This window comes from Podarcis erhardii (genome assembly GCF_964252035.2).
Source record: "Podarcis erhardii genome assembly, chromosome: 2".
In the NCBI taxonomy this organism is placed as follows: Eukaryota; Metazoa; Chordata; class Lepidosauria; order Squamata; family Lacertidae; genus Podarcis; species Podarcis erhardii.
In genome coordinates, this window is record NC_138498.1 from 82,953,677 (window position 1) to 82,972,276 (window position 18,600).

The 18,600-nt window shown below is 42.3% G+C and overlaps 1 protein-coding gene across 3 annotated transcripts in view; it reads left to right on the top strand.

Moving 5' to 3' along the window:
* Positions 1-18,600, top strand: part of CACNA2D3 (calcium voltage-gated channel auxiliary subunit alpha2delta 3) — a 494,938-nt gene that overhangs the window by 384,273 nt on the left and 92,065 nt on the right. For all 3 annotated transcript variants that reach the window (XM_081848836.1, XM_081848837.1, XM_081848838.1), the window contains 10 exons: positions 332-415; positions 7,438-7,509; positions 7,800-7,861; positions 10,542-10,609; positions 12,198-12,243; positions 12,389-12,486; positions 13,453-13,546; positions 15,548-15,643; positions 16,480-16,601; positions 17,199-17,279. In XM_081848836.1, coding sequence (XP_081704962.1) covers positions 332-415; positions 7,438-7,509; positions 7,800-7,861; positions 10,542-10,609; positions 12,198-12,243; positions 12,389-12,486; positions 13,453-13,546; positions 15,548-15,643; positions 16,480-16,601; positions 17,199-17,279 — 823 coding nt within the window. The remainder of the gene's footprint in view (positions 1-331; positions 416-7,437; positions 7,510-7,799; positions 7,862-10,541; positions 10,610-12,197; positions 12,244-12,388; positions 12,487-13,452; positions 13,547-15,547; positions 15,644-16,479; positions 16,602-17,198; positions 17,280-18,600) is intronic.

Below are 18,600 nucleotides of genomic sequence, written 5' to 3' on the forward strand. Positions count from 1 at the left end.
TTTATTAGGTGTCCAAGTTTATTTGTCCCCGATTCCTCGGTGTCAAGGGTACACTGACAATTGCTGTGCTTACAGTCTGTGAAAAGGGCATGTTCTGATGAAAGGAAATCCATTCTGGAGCCCCAAAGAGTTGTGTTAAAACAAAACATTTGTTTGTGTAAAGCTGTGTGTGCTTACCTCAGGGTTAACCAAAGACATTGCTGAAACCACCCATTGCATCTAAACACCTATCTAGCATAAAAGCTGAACTTGAGGTTGTAAAGAAATGGCTCATCATTTTGACCAATGTCTTTTTTTAAAAAAAACAACACATATCTTTTTTAAACTCTAGTATGAAGAAGTAAAAAAGCGAAGGAAGCCCAACTATAGCAGCGTCGACCTTTCCGAGGTGGAGTGGGAAGACAGGGATGATGTGGTGAGTGATTTGTTCTGTCAGAGCTTGTCAGAAAGGTAATTGCATTCACTAATATACCACTTTCAAGTATTAAGCAGCAAGAAGAAAAGAGAAGCGAAAGATAATGGTCCATGTTCTTCCCCTTCTCCATTCAAATTTTATATTTTTTCTTCTCGTTTTGACTTTCTCACTCTCCTTTTGCTTCATACATATGTATCCCCATGTATAGATGTACCAAGGATATATTGCCATTTGCCCTGCACAACATCTTGCATTCCGTTGGTTACCATGGAAGGTACCAAGATCAGGCCATATTGGGTGGTGGTCCAGAAAAGCACTTAATAAGAGGCTGTGTGTATAAATCCCTATACTGCTTTGGTTCATTTGGTTCATTTAGTCTGCTGCTCAGTGACCGGGGGGGGGGGGGGAATAGAAGAGAGCCCAGTGTTATATGGAGCCTGGGTGGGATTCAACTATTGTGCCCCACTAGTGGAAACCCAGCTGATATACCAGCCGCAGTCGGAAGGGGCAGCAAGGTTTCAGGAAGCCAGAATCTGTATGTCATGTGGAGAGGATTGGCATAATATATAATTCTAGGGAGACTCATATTCACACCCATGCTCAGGCCTACTCTCTCAGCCTAATGCTTCTCATAGCTGTATAGGTCAAACGAAACAAACACACTTGGCCACCTTGCGAAGCCTGAAAGGTGAAAAACCAGGGTATAAATATTGCAATAAATAAATAAGTAACCCAAATGTGCTTAGTAGAAAGATGGGAAATAAAGGTGATAAATAATCACAGGATGGATGATACATACAGCTATAAGGATTGGCAGAGGGACACTAGTCCTGTTACAAGCTCTACCAGCCATAGAGCTTGGTAAGATGAATGAGGAGGAGGTGCCAAACCCCACCATCTCCATAGGGGCAGAATTTTAAACTTTTGAAAGCCAGGAGTCACCTCTGGATCCTGCCGAGTAAATAACATTTAGATGTTAGATTACACAACAAGAACAAATCCTGTGCCAAATTTTGCCAGGATTTCCTCTATATCTCTGAAGAAGTTTCCCTGTTGCTTATGAAGCAGTTTAAAATGCCAGAAACCAACCAATATTTTAAAAAGAACCACATTTTTGGTCTCTGTCCAAACCCCAGAATCCAGAACTGCAGGATCATGTTAGTGCTGTCCATCTAACGCCTTCTTTTAGGTATGTGCTAATCTTTTCAGTTAAGTTCTTTCTGTTCGAAGATCATGCTCCTCCCTTGTTCGTCTCTCTGTTGTCCAGTCAGTTTGTATCTCCCTTCTGTGTCATTCTTTATTTACATGTCAATTCCTTGAGCTGTACTGTATCAAAAGTTTTCCTTATGTCCATGGCTTAACCTTTGCCTGGTCTTTCTGTTACTTCCACCATAAATCTGATTTGTTAGGCATGATTCGTTTTGTGCAAATCCATGCTGACTGTCCTTAATTAAATCATAACTTTCCAGGTGTTCTCCTTTCGGTTCCTGTTATTGAGCTTTTCCCATAATGTCTGCGCCGACTAAAGTCATGCTTGCATGTCTACATTTTCATAGATATTTCCTAGCACTCTTCTCGAATATCAGCAGTACATTAGCATCCCCTATATCCTTCCAAAACCCACTCATTTTGGAGAGGTTTTGAATATATCAACGGAAGGTTCCCATATTTACAGTGTCACGTCTTTCTGAAATCTGGGATTCATCACGTATGTCTGCCTCTGGAGCATTATCAGCATTCAGATGTAGGCATTTCTTATCCTTTTTCTCCAACTCAAGTTTATGTTTTCCTTCTCCCTTGCAAAATATATGTCTGATTCTGTCAGCCCACCCCTACTCAGTTTATAAATAATGAAACATTTCATGGGTTTAGCAGTGCCAGTCTTTCTTTATTTTGCTGATTAAATCAGCTCATCTTTTCAGGGACTTTTCACCTCTTCCCTTCAGCTCTTGTGATTTCTGCTCCTAAACATTTCCACTAGATTTTGTGATGTTTCCTACATTCTTTTCTGCATTTTCAACCTGAACTTGGGCTTAATTCATTTCAAAATGAGATTTGCAAGTGAAATTCCCCACTGGTGCAATTCAAATCAAAATACCCAGATTCTGCAATTGCTGAAGTCCATTGAACATCTCACCAGAGACTCAGAAACTTCTGTTTAATCTGTTCATTAGCACTCACTGGAGAGCATCTGCACTATCAAGCTTTCTAGAAGAAGGGAAAAGACTGACCCCCCCCCCTTCAAATTGAAACCGCGATATGCATGTTGTCCTTAGACTAGTTTGCAGAGGTTGAGGGAGGGGCCTGCTGTTATAATGCTGCTCTCATCAAGAAAGGGACCAAGGGTTGTAGGAAACTGTTAGTACACCTCAGATCCTGTTGTCTCCGTGGTTGGAGCTGGAGCTGGGGTGGGGAGATTTATTTTTCTTATTCCCTGCCAGTCAATAGAATATTTGAGAGTGTGGTTGCTGACTCAGTACATCTCAGAGGCATAGAAGCTATTTGGTGCAACTCTGGATGTTTCAATCCACTACAGTGGTGCCTCGCAAGACGAAATTAATCCGTTCCCTGAGGCTCTTCGTATAGCGTTTTTTTCGTCTTGCGAAGCAAGCCCATTGACAGCTTAGCGGATTAGCACTATTAGCGGTTTAGCGGCTTTTAATGGATCAGCTGATAAGCGGCTTAGGGCTTAGGAAAAGGGGGGGGGGACCCCGCAGGAACTCGCAATACATTTTTGTCTTGCGAAGCAAGTCCATAGGGTAATTCGTTTTGCGAAGCGCCTCCAAAACGGAAAACCCTTTCGTCTAGCGGGTTTTCCGTCTTGCGAGGCGTTCGTCTTGCGGGGCACCACTGTATCTTGATTCAAAATGGCATCCAACCGTTGCTGCTATAGCAGTGGCAGCAAAACTGCACCAATGCAATATCTTGGGTTGACTCTGGACACAAACATGTCCAGTGTCAGCTTCCAATTACTTAGACATCTGCTGGGGCCGGCGTTTTGTTTGGAACCACATCCTCATCTCAGCATTACTGTGACTTCAGCCACCACTCTGGCCCAGCGGCGTCAGGTATAGAGGGCAGAGGGGCTTCAGCTCCCCCAATATTTTTGGGGCAGGGGGCAGTGCCCCCTAATATTGAGGGAGCCGCCACTGGGTGCCCTCTGTGCACCCCAGCCTCCACCCAGCAGCCCAGGAGCCGGGCTGCAGCTGGGATGAATGAAGCAAAGATCACCCATGCTCGTCCCAAACTCTGCACGGCTGGGAGGAGCGTGGACAATCTTTGATTCACTCATCCCAGCCTCCGCCTGGCTCCTGAGCTCCTGGACTGTGGCTGGGATGAGCAAACAGAGATCGCTCTCGGTGCGTCCTGCCCCTGCCTGGCGCACTCCAGGTGGCACCACGTGACGCATCACATCATATGACCGTGCACCCTCAATGGGGGGGGGCAAGTCGATGCCCCTGCTCTGGCCCTCTGTTGGTTCAAATGCTGTCGACCATGGCAATACTGCAGCCACCAAACAGTCCAACCCAAAAAGGCTTCCTTAGTGTTGATAGAGATATGTAGAAGCTGCCAAGTAGCCATCAGAGCTGAACAGCTGTGTGGCTTCCAGCCTATTATGGTGCTACTGCCACAAACGAAAAAGCCTATTTGGCTTCCACACTCATAGAACAGAGAGACTGCTGGTGGTTGCAGCACCAACATCACTGGGGTGGGGAGGAGTGGCGGTGAGTTCCGGAGGGACCTTATTTTGCCCGGGGGGGGGGGGGCATTAACAACACCTTGCTCAGGACCACCCAAAACCTGAAGCTGCAATACCTGGTTGTGTACAAGTCAGGGAGTGCATTGCCAGTTGGCAGGCCTGGTGTAGAGGATGCAAGCTTATATTGTGATACATTTGTCAACATGTCTGCCTGTCTCTTTACCCGTTTTCTATAGATTGCTTTGTGGCATTGTGTCCATTAACAAGACTAGAAAACATGCAGTTTTAATTAGCTTAAAGGAGGTACAGTTTTATTTTGTGTTTAAAATGTCTTCTGTAGTGAAAACGAAGCTTTATATTTGGGAGTGCACATTGTGTTACTTAGAAGTATCTGGCCTGCTTTTGGATGAAAGATGTTCTGCATCCATATCACTGGTCACCAGTTTCAACCCCAGAGGTAGCAGAACAAAATTCTACAGAATAGATGAAAAACTGAGCTACAAAGCCAAGAACTCCATTCAGAGGGTAAAAAAATAAAAATAAAAAATCTAATTCCCACATGCATACTTGATCTTAAAAGCTATGAGGGTTTTGGGGGCCCTTTTTGTAAAGTCTGTGACTTGCCCGAGGGTTGTGTGGGGAGTGGGCGCTGGAAGACTACAGGCTCTGAAATGGAGAAAAATGAAAAACATGTTAAAGATAAATGGAACAGTTCTTTAAACGTTAGAAAGTAGATTGTTAATTAAGACCAGCTCTCCTAGTCCAAAACCACAAAAGTTAAAAAGGCAAAATATTTCCAGAATTGCCTATTACGCATTGTGTTTATATATATATATATATATATATATATATATGTACAAAAAAACCTACAGTAAAATATATGTTTTATTTTTTATATGCCTCCAGTGAAAAATTATTCTTTTACACTCGCTGACTGAAGAGTAAGATTGTTAGCTCCGATCTAGATGGCCCAGAATTAAATTTTAAGAGCTGCAAACATTGCAGTTTTCAGTTTGTCAGCCATGCTCAAATTCTTCACAAAAACAAAAACAGCTCTTTCCCTGACAAGCTTTGGCAACAATTCCACACACACACACACACACACACACACACACCAACAGCACAGTCCTCCTTCAGGAGGACATTGATAGCAAATCGACAATGAAAAAAGCCTGTCCCTATTGTCCAATCAATCATCCATGATGCATGCAAGTGAATTGGAGAAGAATAAATAGGTGCAGTCGTAGCAGAATAAGCTCACTGGTTTCAAATCCTGGAATGCAGCAGTGTCTTAAGGTATTCTGAAATGTTCTTTCTCCAGGGCTGTATGCATTATTTACACATTCAAATGCTATATTGTGTGTGCTCTGTTAGGCTAGTTCAAGGTAAAATGAAAAAAGAAAAGCAGAAATGATTTTTTAATTTATTGAAAATACCGGTATTATTCAGGCTGCCATCCTGCATCCATTTTCTCAGGTTTAAGCCCCACTGAACTTAGTGGAACTTCCTTCTGAGTCTGACATGCATTGAGCACATTCTTCATCTATATAAATACCAGGGAGGTTGACGCATGGGAAACAGAACATACCAAAATGACAATATACCAAAACCAAGAAAATGACATCATTTATAGCAATGTAAATATAGAAAGCTAGGGGGAGGAGGGAAGAAACACTGTATAAAACCAGTTTAAATTGACTATAAAGTAAAAACATTAAAATGCTTGGGCAAATAAATGTCCTGGCACTAAAATTGTGAGTTGAACTCCCAGTCCATAATTCAGATGCAAAACTCTGGTGCTCACATGACCATCCCACAAATATTACTTCATCGTCAGGCACTGAACCACGCTTACAGGGAGCTTCCAACTTTGGACTACATCCTGTAATCTCTAGAAAGAAATTTAAATTAAGAATGTGTGGAACCCATTTAGAAGTCCCACCAGTTTTATATAAATTCCTTTAGCTTTCTCTGAAACTCTTCAGATATTTCTCCTGAGCAGAAACCTTCACCTCAAATCTAAATATTGGTTAAAAAATTAGAGGCAATTCTGGTCTTATGACTCTTTCTCACTGTGTGGAGTGTTTCTTTGCAGACCTTGGTTCTGAAAGGTCATCTAGTCTGGTGAGAAACAAGTAATATCACCGTGTAGAAGGATCCCAGTTGGAGATATATAGGGTACCCATCACCACATGCATATTTTTTTGCAAATTTGAATGGAACTCTTTTAGGGTTTCTCAGAATTTCTTGCATGTTCTATCCAACCCAGAAACCCCAACACTGAACATGCCCATGTAGTTTAGTAGAAGGGAGGGAGAAGGTGGAACTGACTGGGAGGAGGACATGTTGGAAACTGAAGAGGTAACAGGATTTAGTGAGCAGGAAGGGGCTGTGGCAGAAAGCAGCCCAGAATCAGCAGCAGAAGCAGAGGGGGGGAGTCAAGAGGTGAAGTAGAGGCAGGCTGCTGAAGAGGCCAGGGAGTCTCCCCCTCCTGCTGTGAGTAGCTCTGATCTCCCAGAGCATGCAGAGAAATGAAGAGGGTGGAACATTGAGAGAGCCTTAGGCTGCTGGGGGAGGAACTGGGGGAGGAGCCTTAGAGAGTAGTGGGAAGACGGGAACCATCAGTCCTCACAACTGGCTCATTGGGGCAAGACCTACTGGGAAGAGTTGCTGTGATCATTAGGCCAGAGCTGTTTGGGTTCTTTTCAATAAAGAGTTAACTTCACTGACACTGGGTGTTTTATTGCTGACCTGCTCCTGACTCTGGTTCCTGGCATTATATTTTAAAATGTGTATTTTTTTTAAAAAAGTAGGTTGTGTCTTGTTTCCATACTAATCCTTCTCTCCTTGCACGCAGAAGCGCCCATTGAAAGTAGCAGCTTCAGAAAAGTGATTTTCTTTTTTGTCAGAATGATGGCAGGAAGAGAAAAATTTTAATTTCGATGCTCACCACACATGGCTACTGCATGAAAAACAAACAAACCTCATATTAATTGTGTCTGCACACATAACCCATGACCAAGAAGACTTCCGGAAAATGTTTTTGCTGAGAGGACTTTGCCTGAAGCTGACTAAGCAGAACCCTGTGGATCCAAATATGCATTTTTATCTATCCTATCAGGTTCTAATCTATAATCCATTAACATGAGTTGAAAACTTCTCATCCTTGGTAGTTAAATTACACGAAGATGGAAGGTTACTGTGTGCACACGGCTTCAGCAGCTATGCGAAATATCTTCATTTTGCCCAAATACCCGAACTACAAAGAAGATAATTTTTTTCTCATTCCTTGTCTAACTATATGACTGTATTTTACTTTCAGCTTCGAAATGCAATGGTGAATCAGAAAACAGGAAAATTCTCTATGGAAGTGAAGAAAACCGTGGACAAAGGGGTATCGTATAGAAAATACTTTTTTCAGCTAGTAGTAAAACAAATAATTGCTTTTTTAAAAAAACACCCACAAACCATTGGTTTAAAGTGTATGTTTGGAGTGGAAAACTTTCCCTGAGACATGATACCCACAGTGTTTATTAATTGTGGGTCAGATATAAACATTTGCATGTATGTGTGCATATTGCTGTTATTAATCTTGTCACAGATTTTAAGTTTGCTTTTGCATTTAACCCTGCAAACCTTTCCTAACAGGCATGTTGTTGTTTCTCTTTCCTTTTCTAAATCTAGAAGCGGGTGTTGGTGATGACAAATGACTACTATTATACAGATATCAAGGGGACTCCTTTCAGGTAGGGCTGGCCATAATAAATGGAACATTTCATCAGGCTCATTGCAGTTGCAAGCCTTGCGAGCTCATTAAAAGCTCATCAGGAGGGCTGACAATAAAATACTCCTAGACAATGCTGCAAAGAGCGAGGGAAAAGGTTTCCGAACGTGCCTTTTTAGGTTTCATTCAGGGATGGGTAGTTTGTGAAAGGTAAATTCCCTGGCTGTGATCCGGACCTGCCATTCAGGAAGTCCTCCGTTCTCTTCAGTGCTTGGGGAGAGCAGCATGTGTGTGTTCCTGTCTCTACTGAACTGCCCCTACCACACCAGAGAAGAAGGCAGCTCTGCTTGCACAGAGCTCTGGGAAAGGAATAGTACCATTTAAAGGATTACACTAACAAATGCATCTCTGTGTGCACCATGGATCTGAACTGAGGAGGCTTGTTGAGCCACAAGCCGTTCAAAGTATGATATTGTGTGTATGCAGCCTCTCCTGACCTGGTGTTAACTAGACTGAAGAGACAACAAGGGTACAGCAGGACTCCAGAGCTGTGTGTTTAGCTCTTCCCCAAATTCCCAAACACTCTCTGAGCCCCTCATGGAGAACCCAGGAAGATAAAAGTTCTCTGTTGTTTCTATGAATACAAAAGACTCCCCACTCCAGAAGCTCATTGCATGAGAGGTTGATAGAATTTGTGTGGCTCCAGGGATAGGCCTTCATGCCAGTAACACCTGTAAAAGGCTCTGGGCTTCCTCAAGTAAGCAGGCAAGACCTCAGTCCTGGCTGTGGCACCAATGGGCCCCCAGTTCTTCTTCCTGCCCAATTGTGCAATAAGCCCCTACTGCCTGCATATCAGCTCTGAGCCATAGGCATCAGACAAAGGAGAGCCAAGTGGCAAGGGAGCTGAGAGAGATACACTCCAAAATATACCAGAGCCAAGAAGCCTGTTGTAGCTCAGGCAAAGTCTCATCCCAAATCAGAAGCCTTCTGGAGTCCTTCCTGTCCAGGAAGATCCAATAGCCAATCAGGGTAGGTAGTCCGGAGCCTGAAAATGCATTGCTGCCCAGATGTTTTGGACTACAACTCCCATCATCCCATTCAGTCTGGGGCTGATGGGAGTTGGAGTAAAAACATATGGAAAGTGCAATACCTCAAGAGTGGCCTCTCCCCATATGAACTGACCTGGACCCTGTGATCATCATCAGAGGCCCTTCATATGCCTCCTCCACGAGAGGTCCGCAGGGCAACAACATGAGAGCAGGCCTTTTCTGTGATGGTTTCTTGCCTGTGGAAGTTTCTCCCCAGGGAGGTTCATCAGACGCCTTTGTTACATATCTTTAGGTGCTAGACAAAAGCATTCTTCTTCTCCCAGGCCTTCGGCTAATTAATCCACCTATGGCCTTTTAGATGGGGGAGGATTGTTTTTGTTTGTTAATATGTATTGCGCTGTATATTTTGTGCTTTTATATTGTAAACCGCCCTGTGACCCTCTGATGAAGGATGGTATGGAAATAATAATAATAATTTGGCGAAAGCTGTTGTAAACCATAGTTCTGGTAGCTCACTGCACCAGTAACTGGCACAGAAGCCTGAAGATTAGCGGATTCTGGTAATGGCTCTTGGCATTTGTGGCATCCATGCCTCAGGTTGGCCCCTTGTCTTAACTCTGCTGTGGATCTGGATGCCCATCTACCTATGAGAGAGCAGTATAAGCAAAACAGAAGTGCAGTGCAAAAGCTATTTTGTAGAACATTGTTTTCCAGATCCTTGCCTTTCTATTGTGGGTCTTATATTGATAAGAGATAGTAGTGCAGATGGTTTAAAGGGCAGAAAAGGAAACGTACTTTTATAGCATACATTTCTGTTGTACCAAAAAAGAGTCTTTGGAATTTCCTCTCCAAAGGCTTGTAGATTCTCAAACAAATTAGATACCTGACCACAGAGAATAGATTGCATCTCCGAGTGGGAACCATGTGGGCTTTATCCTATTGATCTCTTGCCAGGCCTCCAAGTCACCTGTACTGCAGTTTCATGAATGCTTTAGAAAACAGAGGAAATGTCTTCCAGCCCTTCATCCATGCTATACATTATATAGTAGTAGTCCTCTGTGTGTGACCGTGTTATATGGAGAAGATAAGCCCAATGCGGTATTATTTCCATCACATAAAATATGAGCATGCCAAAATATGCAACAAAGAATTATGCCAAGTGGGTCATTATGACCCCCATTAACACATTCTTGTATTTCCTTGCACTCAGCAGCTCTACTGGCGCCCAAACTATCAGTAAGGGCAGTCCGTCCCCTTCCCCCCCCCCATGCACACAGATGACTTTCATTTTTGAGCCTCCTTCTAGTGAGCCCATGGGCATGTTCAGATCTTGGCTGGAAAATGAAGCAGCTGGAAGAACCACTCTGACCTTGGTGGGGCTTGCATTTGAGCTTGCCAGAGAATGCACGGGTTACTGCACCCCTAAACACACAAATAGATACAGTCCATTGCTCCTGGCACAGTAAAAATGAAATGGCACTGAAGTGGCTGGTTGAGCAATAAATGCAACCACCAAGGTTTTGGAAACAACACTGAATTGTTTCTAGAGCACGGACTAAAAATGCTGGGAGAATGGTATATATTTTCTCTTGCACTTTCCTAACTTTGTGTGTGGGACAGATTTCATGGCCTGCTTTTTGTTTATCTGCACAGTTTAGGTGTGGCTCTCTCTAGAGGACACGGCAAATATTTCTTCAGAGGAAACGTGACTATAGAAGAAGGTAGCATTTGCACAGCAAATCAGATTTCCTAGGCATTTGTTCAACTGTTGCATGATAATAGGGCTTAAGGCATGGAGGTCTCTCAAGCAGTTTTTCTGCTTTATTGCCCAGTGACCTTGTGCATGTTTTGGACGTGTGTGTGCATGTGTGTGTGCATGCACACATATCTAATTGGATGAAAGATATATGTGAGAGATTTATGGGGACAGTGCCACAACAAAGATTCATTGTAACATAGAAAGCAGCAACATGGCTGCATCATTTTATCCCTCACTTTGTGGGCATCTTTGTGCTAGATTTGTGGTTTTAATTGATTAGGCCTATTAGGTGGATCGGACCACAGAGCTATGCAGCCACCTTGCTTGCCCAGCAGGGCAACCCCCACCCTATCCGTGCCAATTTGTGTTTTTCATGGTCAAAGCGTCATCATCAGAGTAGCAGATCCCCTACTTTTACTATTTGAATTATACCTGTATGCCTGCTAACCACAGTTGTGGGACTCTTGAATGTTTTACGAGCCAAAACATACGAGAGAACCTGGGTCCTGCTGTTCAGACAATGGTAGCTGAGGTTGAGATAGAGTTTTCATTCCCCTGTAGTTACTCTTGATAAATAGTTCCAGCCTAAACCACACATTTTGCATGCAGAATTGCCTTGGTTCAGTCCCTGGCATCTCCATTTAAGAGGATCTGGATGCAGGTAATGTGAAGGACCTCTGTCTGAAATTGCCTGCCAGAGTGGACAGCATAGGGTCTTCTATAAGGCAGCTTCCTATGTTCCAGTATAAACAATTACCCAAACCTACATTGGTCATCTTCATTTTAGTTTGTATTAAAAATTCCATTTTGTCATCTTAGTAGAGCTTGAGACTCATAATCTCAGTGTCCTTTTCCATTCCTATCCTCAGCTACTTGCCTTTTGTGCGTCTTCATGAGTTTTGTTTTTAAAAAAACTTTTTAAAAATACAGACAGCAATAACAAAAGAGCATATGTAACAGTACCACAAGATCACTAAAGGAATAGAGAACACACTGGGCTATTTCCCAACACTGCAGCTTCACTGGTGCAACTGGCTTCCGTGCATGCGATGGAACTTCCTTTTCCTTTCCTGTCCCCTCCAGTTCCCTGCGCACTCACAAAAGTATATTTGGGTGGTGTACGAGGAGAGGAGAGGAAAAGGAAGTCCTGCCGCATGCATGGAATTCCACTCACTCAGCATTGGATACAACCCACTGATTACAATCCTTAGGATATCATGCTTGTGGGACAACTAGGGTAAAAGTGCCTGTTGTCTTAACATGCTTGAAGACCAGCTTGAAGTTTGTACAGGTGTCTTCCAGCTGTCTAACCTATGTGGTCCTGTATATATAATGATATTCAGTTCCCAAGGTTTAATCAAATGCATTCCCTTGGTTCTTGCATATTTCAGTACTGATAGAAATACACTTAATTTAGATTAGTTGTGGTATATAACCTAGCAGTCCACTCCCTACCCCAAAGAAGGAAGAATGTCTTGAACTGTATACAGACACTGAACTGATTCTGATAGCTTTCAGAAAATGACCCTTGTCACATTTTCCGATTTCAGGATTGAATGATTTAGAACAGCCTGATGTATCTTTGGCAGATGAATGGTAAGTCTTCAATAAAGCATGCAGTTGATTTGTGTTGCTCTTTTTGTTCACACGTGGTGTGCCTGACTCCTTCTGCAGAATGACAATGGGAGATCATGCTTACAAATATTTGTTGAAATTATTTTTAACCATGCTATGTTCTCAGGTCATATTGCAACACAGACTTGCATCCTGAGCACCGCCAAATGACTCAGCTGAAGGCTATTCAAAACTACCTCATGGGGAAAGAGCCATTGCTTCCTTGTGAGTTGTTGATTAATTTTGATAAGTATTCCTCCAAACTGTATTTGCCTTTTACAGCTTCATTTTTAATGCAATACACAGGAAATGGGCAGCGTACATCATTGGTGGGGGCCTGAGCTTGCTTGAACCATCAAATCAGTGGCTGGTCTAGGCGAGCTTTTTTCCCCCTCGGCCTCAGTTCCCCCATCTGTGATATTGGGGTTATAATACTGACCTACCACTGAATGGATTATAATACAATAAAGATTCGGAAGCTCTTTGAACACTACATAAACATTAAGTATCCTTACTTAAGAAAGTTCCATTTGTACTGGATGTTATACAACAAACTGCTGGGTGAAACCTTTGCTTGCGTCACTAGAAATACATTGGCATGTATTACTGAGAAAAGCAAGATGGATTTTGACGTTCAGACTGTTTGATGATCATACCTGTATGTGCTTTGGTAACAAAAACTTAACTGAGCTGTGGTTGGGACACAGCACAACCTTACACATGAAACTGGGAATTTTCCATTGCTGGCCACAGAAAGCAAATGTTCCATGTGTTCATTTAATTGTGTCTTCTATAGTTGGTACTGGGACAGAATATGGGTGGTGGTGGATCGCAACCAGTATTGTGGAATGATGCTACCAAGCATGATAGTACCTGGATGAAATATAGTATGGACATATGGAACTCGTATAAGGATTAGTGCAAGGAATCCAGGAAATTTAGATTTTCATGTTCAAGAGAAAGATGCTAGCCATGGTATGTGAGATTCCCCTCCTCCCCGTCTCATCTCAAATAGGTGAGATTTCCACCACATACGTACCTACAATTTCTTCTGGGGCCAGAGTCCGCAATGAAGTATACAGTCTCTAACAACAGACATGTAGCATTCCTGCCAATATCTACTGACTCCAAGTTTACTGTCGTAAGAAGGCTGCACACATGCTCCTTATTAATGCTTTTAAAACTTTATAGGTGATAAAGAATTAATACAGGAAGTACTGTTTGATGCAGTGGTCAGCGCACCAATAGAAGCTTATTGGACCAGCCTTGCACTGAACAAATCAGAGTAAGTGAACAAAGCATTGCTTATGATTCTTTTAATAATGTCTTCACTCAGTTACATACATTTATTTTTCACCAATTCATTCATTGTTTTAAATATATGATGCACAGAAATAATTCACCTGCCCTTATAGACTCTTCCATTTGTATCAGTGGAAAGATTTGATTTGTGTCTACATTCTTTAGAACCTCTTCTGTACTAGAGTAATGGGTGTTATATATTATTAAAATACTACTTCCAGAATAATGACCTAAATCATAGATTTCCAATGTGGTGTGATCCAGGTACTGTTGAAATCCAGGAGCTATCAACCCAAAGCCAATGGCCACGCTGGCTTCCCCTAATCTAGACTGTCCTCCTAGTACAGGCTTTGCTGTGCTGGCATCCTGAGAGTGCCACTACTCTCTCTTCTCAGGTGCTGCTACCAACCGTTGGTGTTTTCTAAAACTGGGGCTGTGATGTGACTTCGCTTGGAGCCCTGACATGTAGAGTTGCTAAGCTGAAACCCAGCTATTTCTCTTTTCCATTAAACCCATTACTAAAACAAAAGATTGGGCAGCTGTGTAGTTATCCTCAGTCCTGTCATTCCCCTGCAATCATCCACTACCCGCTGTAATGAGCAAGTGAGCTGTACATCAGCTGAGGAGGGAGGCTGACGACAGAGCCTGCAGCATAATGGATGAGTGAAATGAGGACTCTCTTGTCTTCCAAGTCAGCAGCCCATTAAAGGGCCGTGGGGGGAATCTCTAAGCAGCCACCTGACAACCCTCATGGCGTCATTTGTTCTGGAGGGGCAAAATGAAATTGCATGGACAGCATTTAATTTAATAAAAAATTAAAAAAACCAAGATTGACATGCAGTGCCCCTGCTGACTTGCTCTCAGAGTGTTTTGCATAAAATCACTGCATTAAAGCCACATTTGAGGCCATTAAAAACCAATTTTGAAAAAGAAAGCTAGGAAGGGAATATAGAAGATTCACTTAAGGGACCAATTGGGCATTGTCTAAAAGCACATGAAGAATGGTGGAGTGTCATTTCTTTTTTTTCTTTTTTCCTTTTTTTCCTTTTTTTAAAGGGTAAGTGGAACAATGAAAAACAATATCCTGGCATGACTTTGCTAGTCCTTACTCCTAAGAATGCACAGGGTTGCAGCCTTGTCCATAGAGCATCAGATTAGAGCTGGGGAAATTTCTGAGATCCCCCCCCCCATTACCCACTACAAAAAGTTCACCTCACATAATTTCCCAAGAATATTCTCCACCATTAAATTAAATTAAATTTTTCTCTGCCACTAGAGCTCAGAACAATTCTGGGTCCAGGATGCAAAATGGTGGCCACAATGTCAACATAGTTGCTTCTGCCATCACGCCCAGTGCCATATATATATATTAGAAATTTAGGTGAAAACAGAAGAGGCTGTGTTACAGCCACTGGTAATGGTGAGCCCCACAACCACCCCCTGAAAAAACCTGCTAGGTAATTTCTTATTCCCCACTTTGAAAAATTGAGAGAAATGGTCTCCCACCCATCAAAAAGTAGGGTGTGTTGTTGTTGTTGTTGTTGTTGTTGTTGTTGTTGTTGTTGTTGTTGTTATTTTGTACCCCACCCATCTGACTTGGTTGCTCCAGCCACTCTGGGCAGGTTCCAGCATATATAAAAACATAGTAAAACATTCAACTTTAAAAAGCTTCCCTATACAGAGCTGCCTTCAGATGTATAGGATAATTCGGATAATTTCAAGCAGCCATTTGCACACAACTATAGCTTAGGGAGATTGTGCATCTGTGTTGACTGCTTAACAGTTTATCCTTTCAGTCCAACTCCCACTGATTAATTGGGGAAATATTTTAATTTCAGTTAAAGCTTAAGTTGATTATTGTATTTATTAAAACTGATTAAAATTGCGTCCTGGTTTGTGCTTGCACTTCTTGTGACCTCAGAATATCTGCATACCATTTACTGTCTGGAAATGTAATTCTTCCTTGTGTGTTGCTCTCCTTCAGAAATTCAGACAAGGGAGTAGAAGTTGCCTTCCTTGGAACTCGGACGGGTCTTTCTCGTGTCAATTTGTTTGTGGGACCGGAACAGCTAACTAATCAGTAAGTAGTATATGGCAATGTAAAAAAGCAGTACCGGAAGTAAAGAACCATGCACATAATTTTATATAGTCCCTTCTTTCCCTTTCCCACTAGTTCTCTGCATTCTAGTTCAGATTCCATGTGTCAAAACAAAGGACACTAACACTCTTCAGTTAACTGTGAGCTTCAGTTGTTGATTTAGGAAGCCCTGAACAACTTGGAGCCTGGCTATATGAGGAGATACCTTCACTTCTTTAGACCAGACTAGCCAGTATGATTTCAGAATGAGGTCCTCTTGGTTGCACTACAGTCTGCAGAAATGCATCAGGTAGCAACCAGGGAAGAAGGCCTTCTCTGTTCCAACGCCCAATTTCTGCAGCCATGTCTCCCTGGAAATAAGGTGGGTGTCAACCTCGTTGAGGTTTTGGCAAATCTTGAATGTGCACTTGCTCACCTCAGCTGGGTTTCTTTGGGCAGGGGCATGGAGGTAAAAGGCCCAGCCTTGAGAAATGTACCAGTTACTGAATTTATGATTTCATTTATTGCAATGTGTTTTGTCTATTGCATAGTCTTTTAGCCTCCTTGGGAATTCATTTGGAAGATGGTGTATAAATATTTAAAAAGAAAATAAATTTGGAAAGCTTGTACATAACAGATTGTTCATTCAGTTTTCAAACGATTTCATCCTGCCTCCTCACACAAAGAATGCAGATCTGATTTTAGCAGGTTTAATACAGCTCATATAGCCCTAAAAGGCAATGGATATCTATCCCCTTGATTCCCCCCCCCCCACACACACTTTGAATCTCCCAAGAAAAATGGTTATGTTTTCATATTATGTTTTCTTCTGTTTCAAGAGACTTCTTGACAGCTGGAGACAAGGAGAATATTTTCAATGCTGATCATTTCCCGCTTTGGTACAGAAGAGCTGCAGAACAGATACCAGGAAGCTTTGTCTACTCAATCCCTTTCAGCACAGGTTTGTCATTTAATTGTGCTTCGATTCATAGCAAATTCATACACTCAAAACCATTTGGAGAAACATGTGAAATGTGTGGTATAAAATCTTAAAGTAAATAAAAAGAAGGAAGGAATTGCACGCATCAATCCAGATTGGTACCCAATATTTCTGCTTACTTAAAACTTAAGATTTAAGTTAAGATTTGCAGGATTTAATTTAATATTATGCTGTAATTTCACAGTTTCTATTTGCATTTTGCATACAAAGAACTGTTGTTTAGCATGAACACACAAACGTACTGGCTTCCAGGGAGGCAGCCACAGTCCTTTGAGCCCCTCCCCAGTCCTTTGAGCTCAGCACGACTTAGCCACTAAACAAATGTGTGGTTGAGCATGTCATTTGAATGTGGGGTCATGGTTAATCTCTCCCCTCCTTAACCAAGGTTTGTTCTTGGTTACAGATTATGGTTTAGCAGGATAGAGCTTGACTGCAATCTCCAGTTCAGATGACATGCAAAGTTTATTTTAATCTGCTACTGTGAAAACATACCACCAGTTGTTTAAAAATACATAGTTAGAATCTTAATTTGAATAACTGCTTCTTTTTTTATTGTAGAAACAGCAAACAAAAGCAATGTGGTAACAGCAAGTACTGCCATTCAGCTTCTAGATGACAGAAAATCTCCAGTGGTAGCAGGTAAAAATTATTACTCCTTTTCTATATCAATATTGTAAACAGGCTTTGATTTCTTATGCATAGGCGCCGACTCCATGGGGCCTGAGGGGGCCCGAGCCCCCTCAAAAATTCGTTTGGGGGGCTCTGCCCCCTCAATAATTTAAGAAAATTATTAGTTATATTATGCTTTGTAAAATCACAAAATTATGTTGGTATTTTTTATTTTCCTTGTTTGACGATAGTTACCTTTTAAAATACATTCAGTAATGAGTTAAAACAAAGCCACTCCCGATCTAGAGAGGGGGTGGGGTTGCGGGCTCTCGACCCATCAACAATCTCGCGGGGCTGGCGTCAGCCCCGCGAGAAGCGGGGATTCCCCCTAGCTCATTAATATTCACCGCCCACGGCGGCAGCCAATCGGCTGCCGCAAAGGGCGGGCCCTCACAGGTTCACTTAAGGTCGGGGCAGCCCGGGGCTCGCCCCTTTCGTTCCCCCAGCAGCAGCGGTTTGGAGGTCTTGGGCCCCCCCAATATTTTTTATAAGTCGGTATGGGCCCCCACCCCCCCAATATTTTTTATAAGTCGGCGCCCCTGTTCTTATGCTACTTAGACTTCCTATAAAAATTCTCACTTAAAGACTGTTTTGGAAGTAAGTTCAATGAAGTACAACTTAAGGACCTAATGTCTGGACCATCACAGGCCTCCTCACCTTAAAATGCTTGATTCTGAATGCCCTGAAGACATGAAAATCCTTCATTATAAGTTGGAAGGGGTTTAATTTGCATTAACAAGGCAGTATTTACTGAAATTTCAGTATGGCAAATCTGAAATCACAGACCTTTCTTATTATAAATTTTAATTAACATAGGTGGACCCTTATTACTCATACTTGTGTATGAAGTTAGCTACAAATGTATATATTGAGAATAACAATATATACAACTGGCTTAACAGGAACATCAATGGACAACAGTACTTCTGAAGCAGCACTGGAGTTCACTAGTGTTTTCTACAAGCTATTTCATACCCAATGTGCTAACTTCCTGATGTTGTTGCCATGAGCCCCAGCCAGCATGTCCAAGAGTCAGAGCTGATGGGAGCTTATTTCTAATGTTTGTTTGTTTTATTCCCTTAATTTATCGACCACCCTTCATCCAAGGATCAAAGGGTGTTTTACAGTTTCGAAAAACAAAAACACATAATAACAAACAAAACAATGCTTCCCCCCAACACACAGTTTATAAGGCCATAGATGGTTTAGTTAGCCAAAGGCCTGGGAGAAGAGAAATGTTTTTGCCTGGTGCCTAAAGATATGTCATGAAGTCACCAGGTGAGCATCTCTG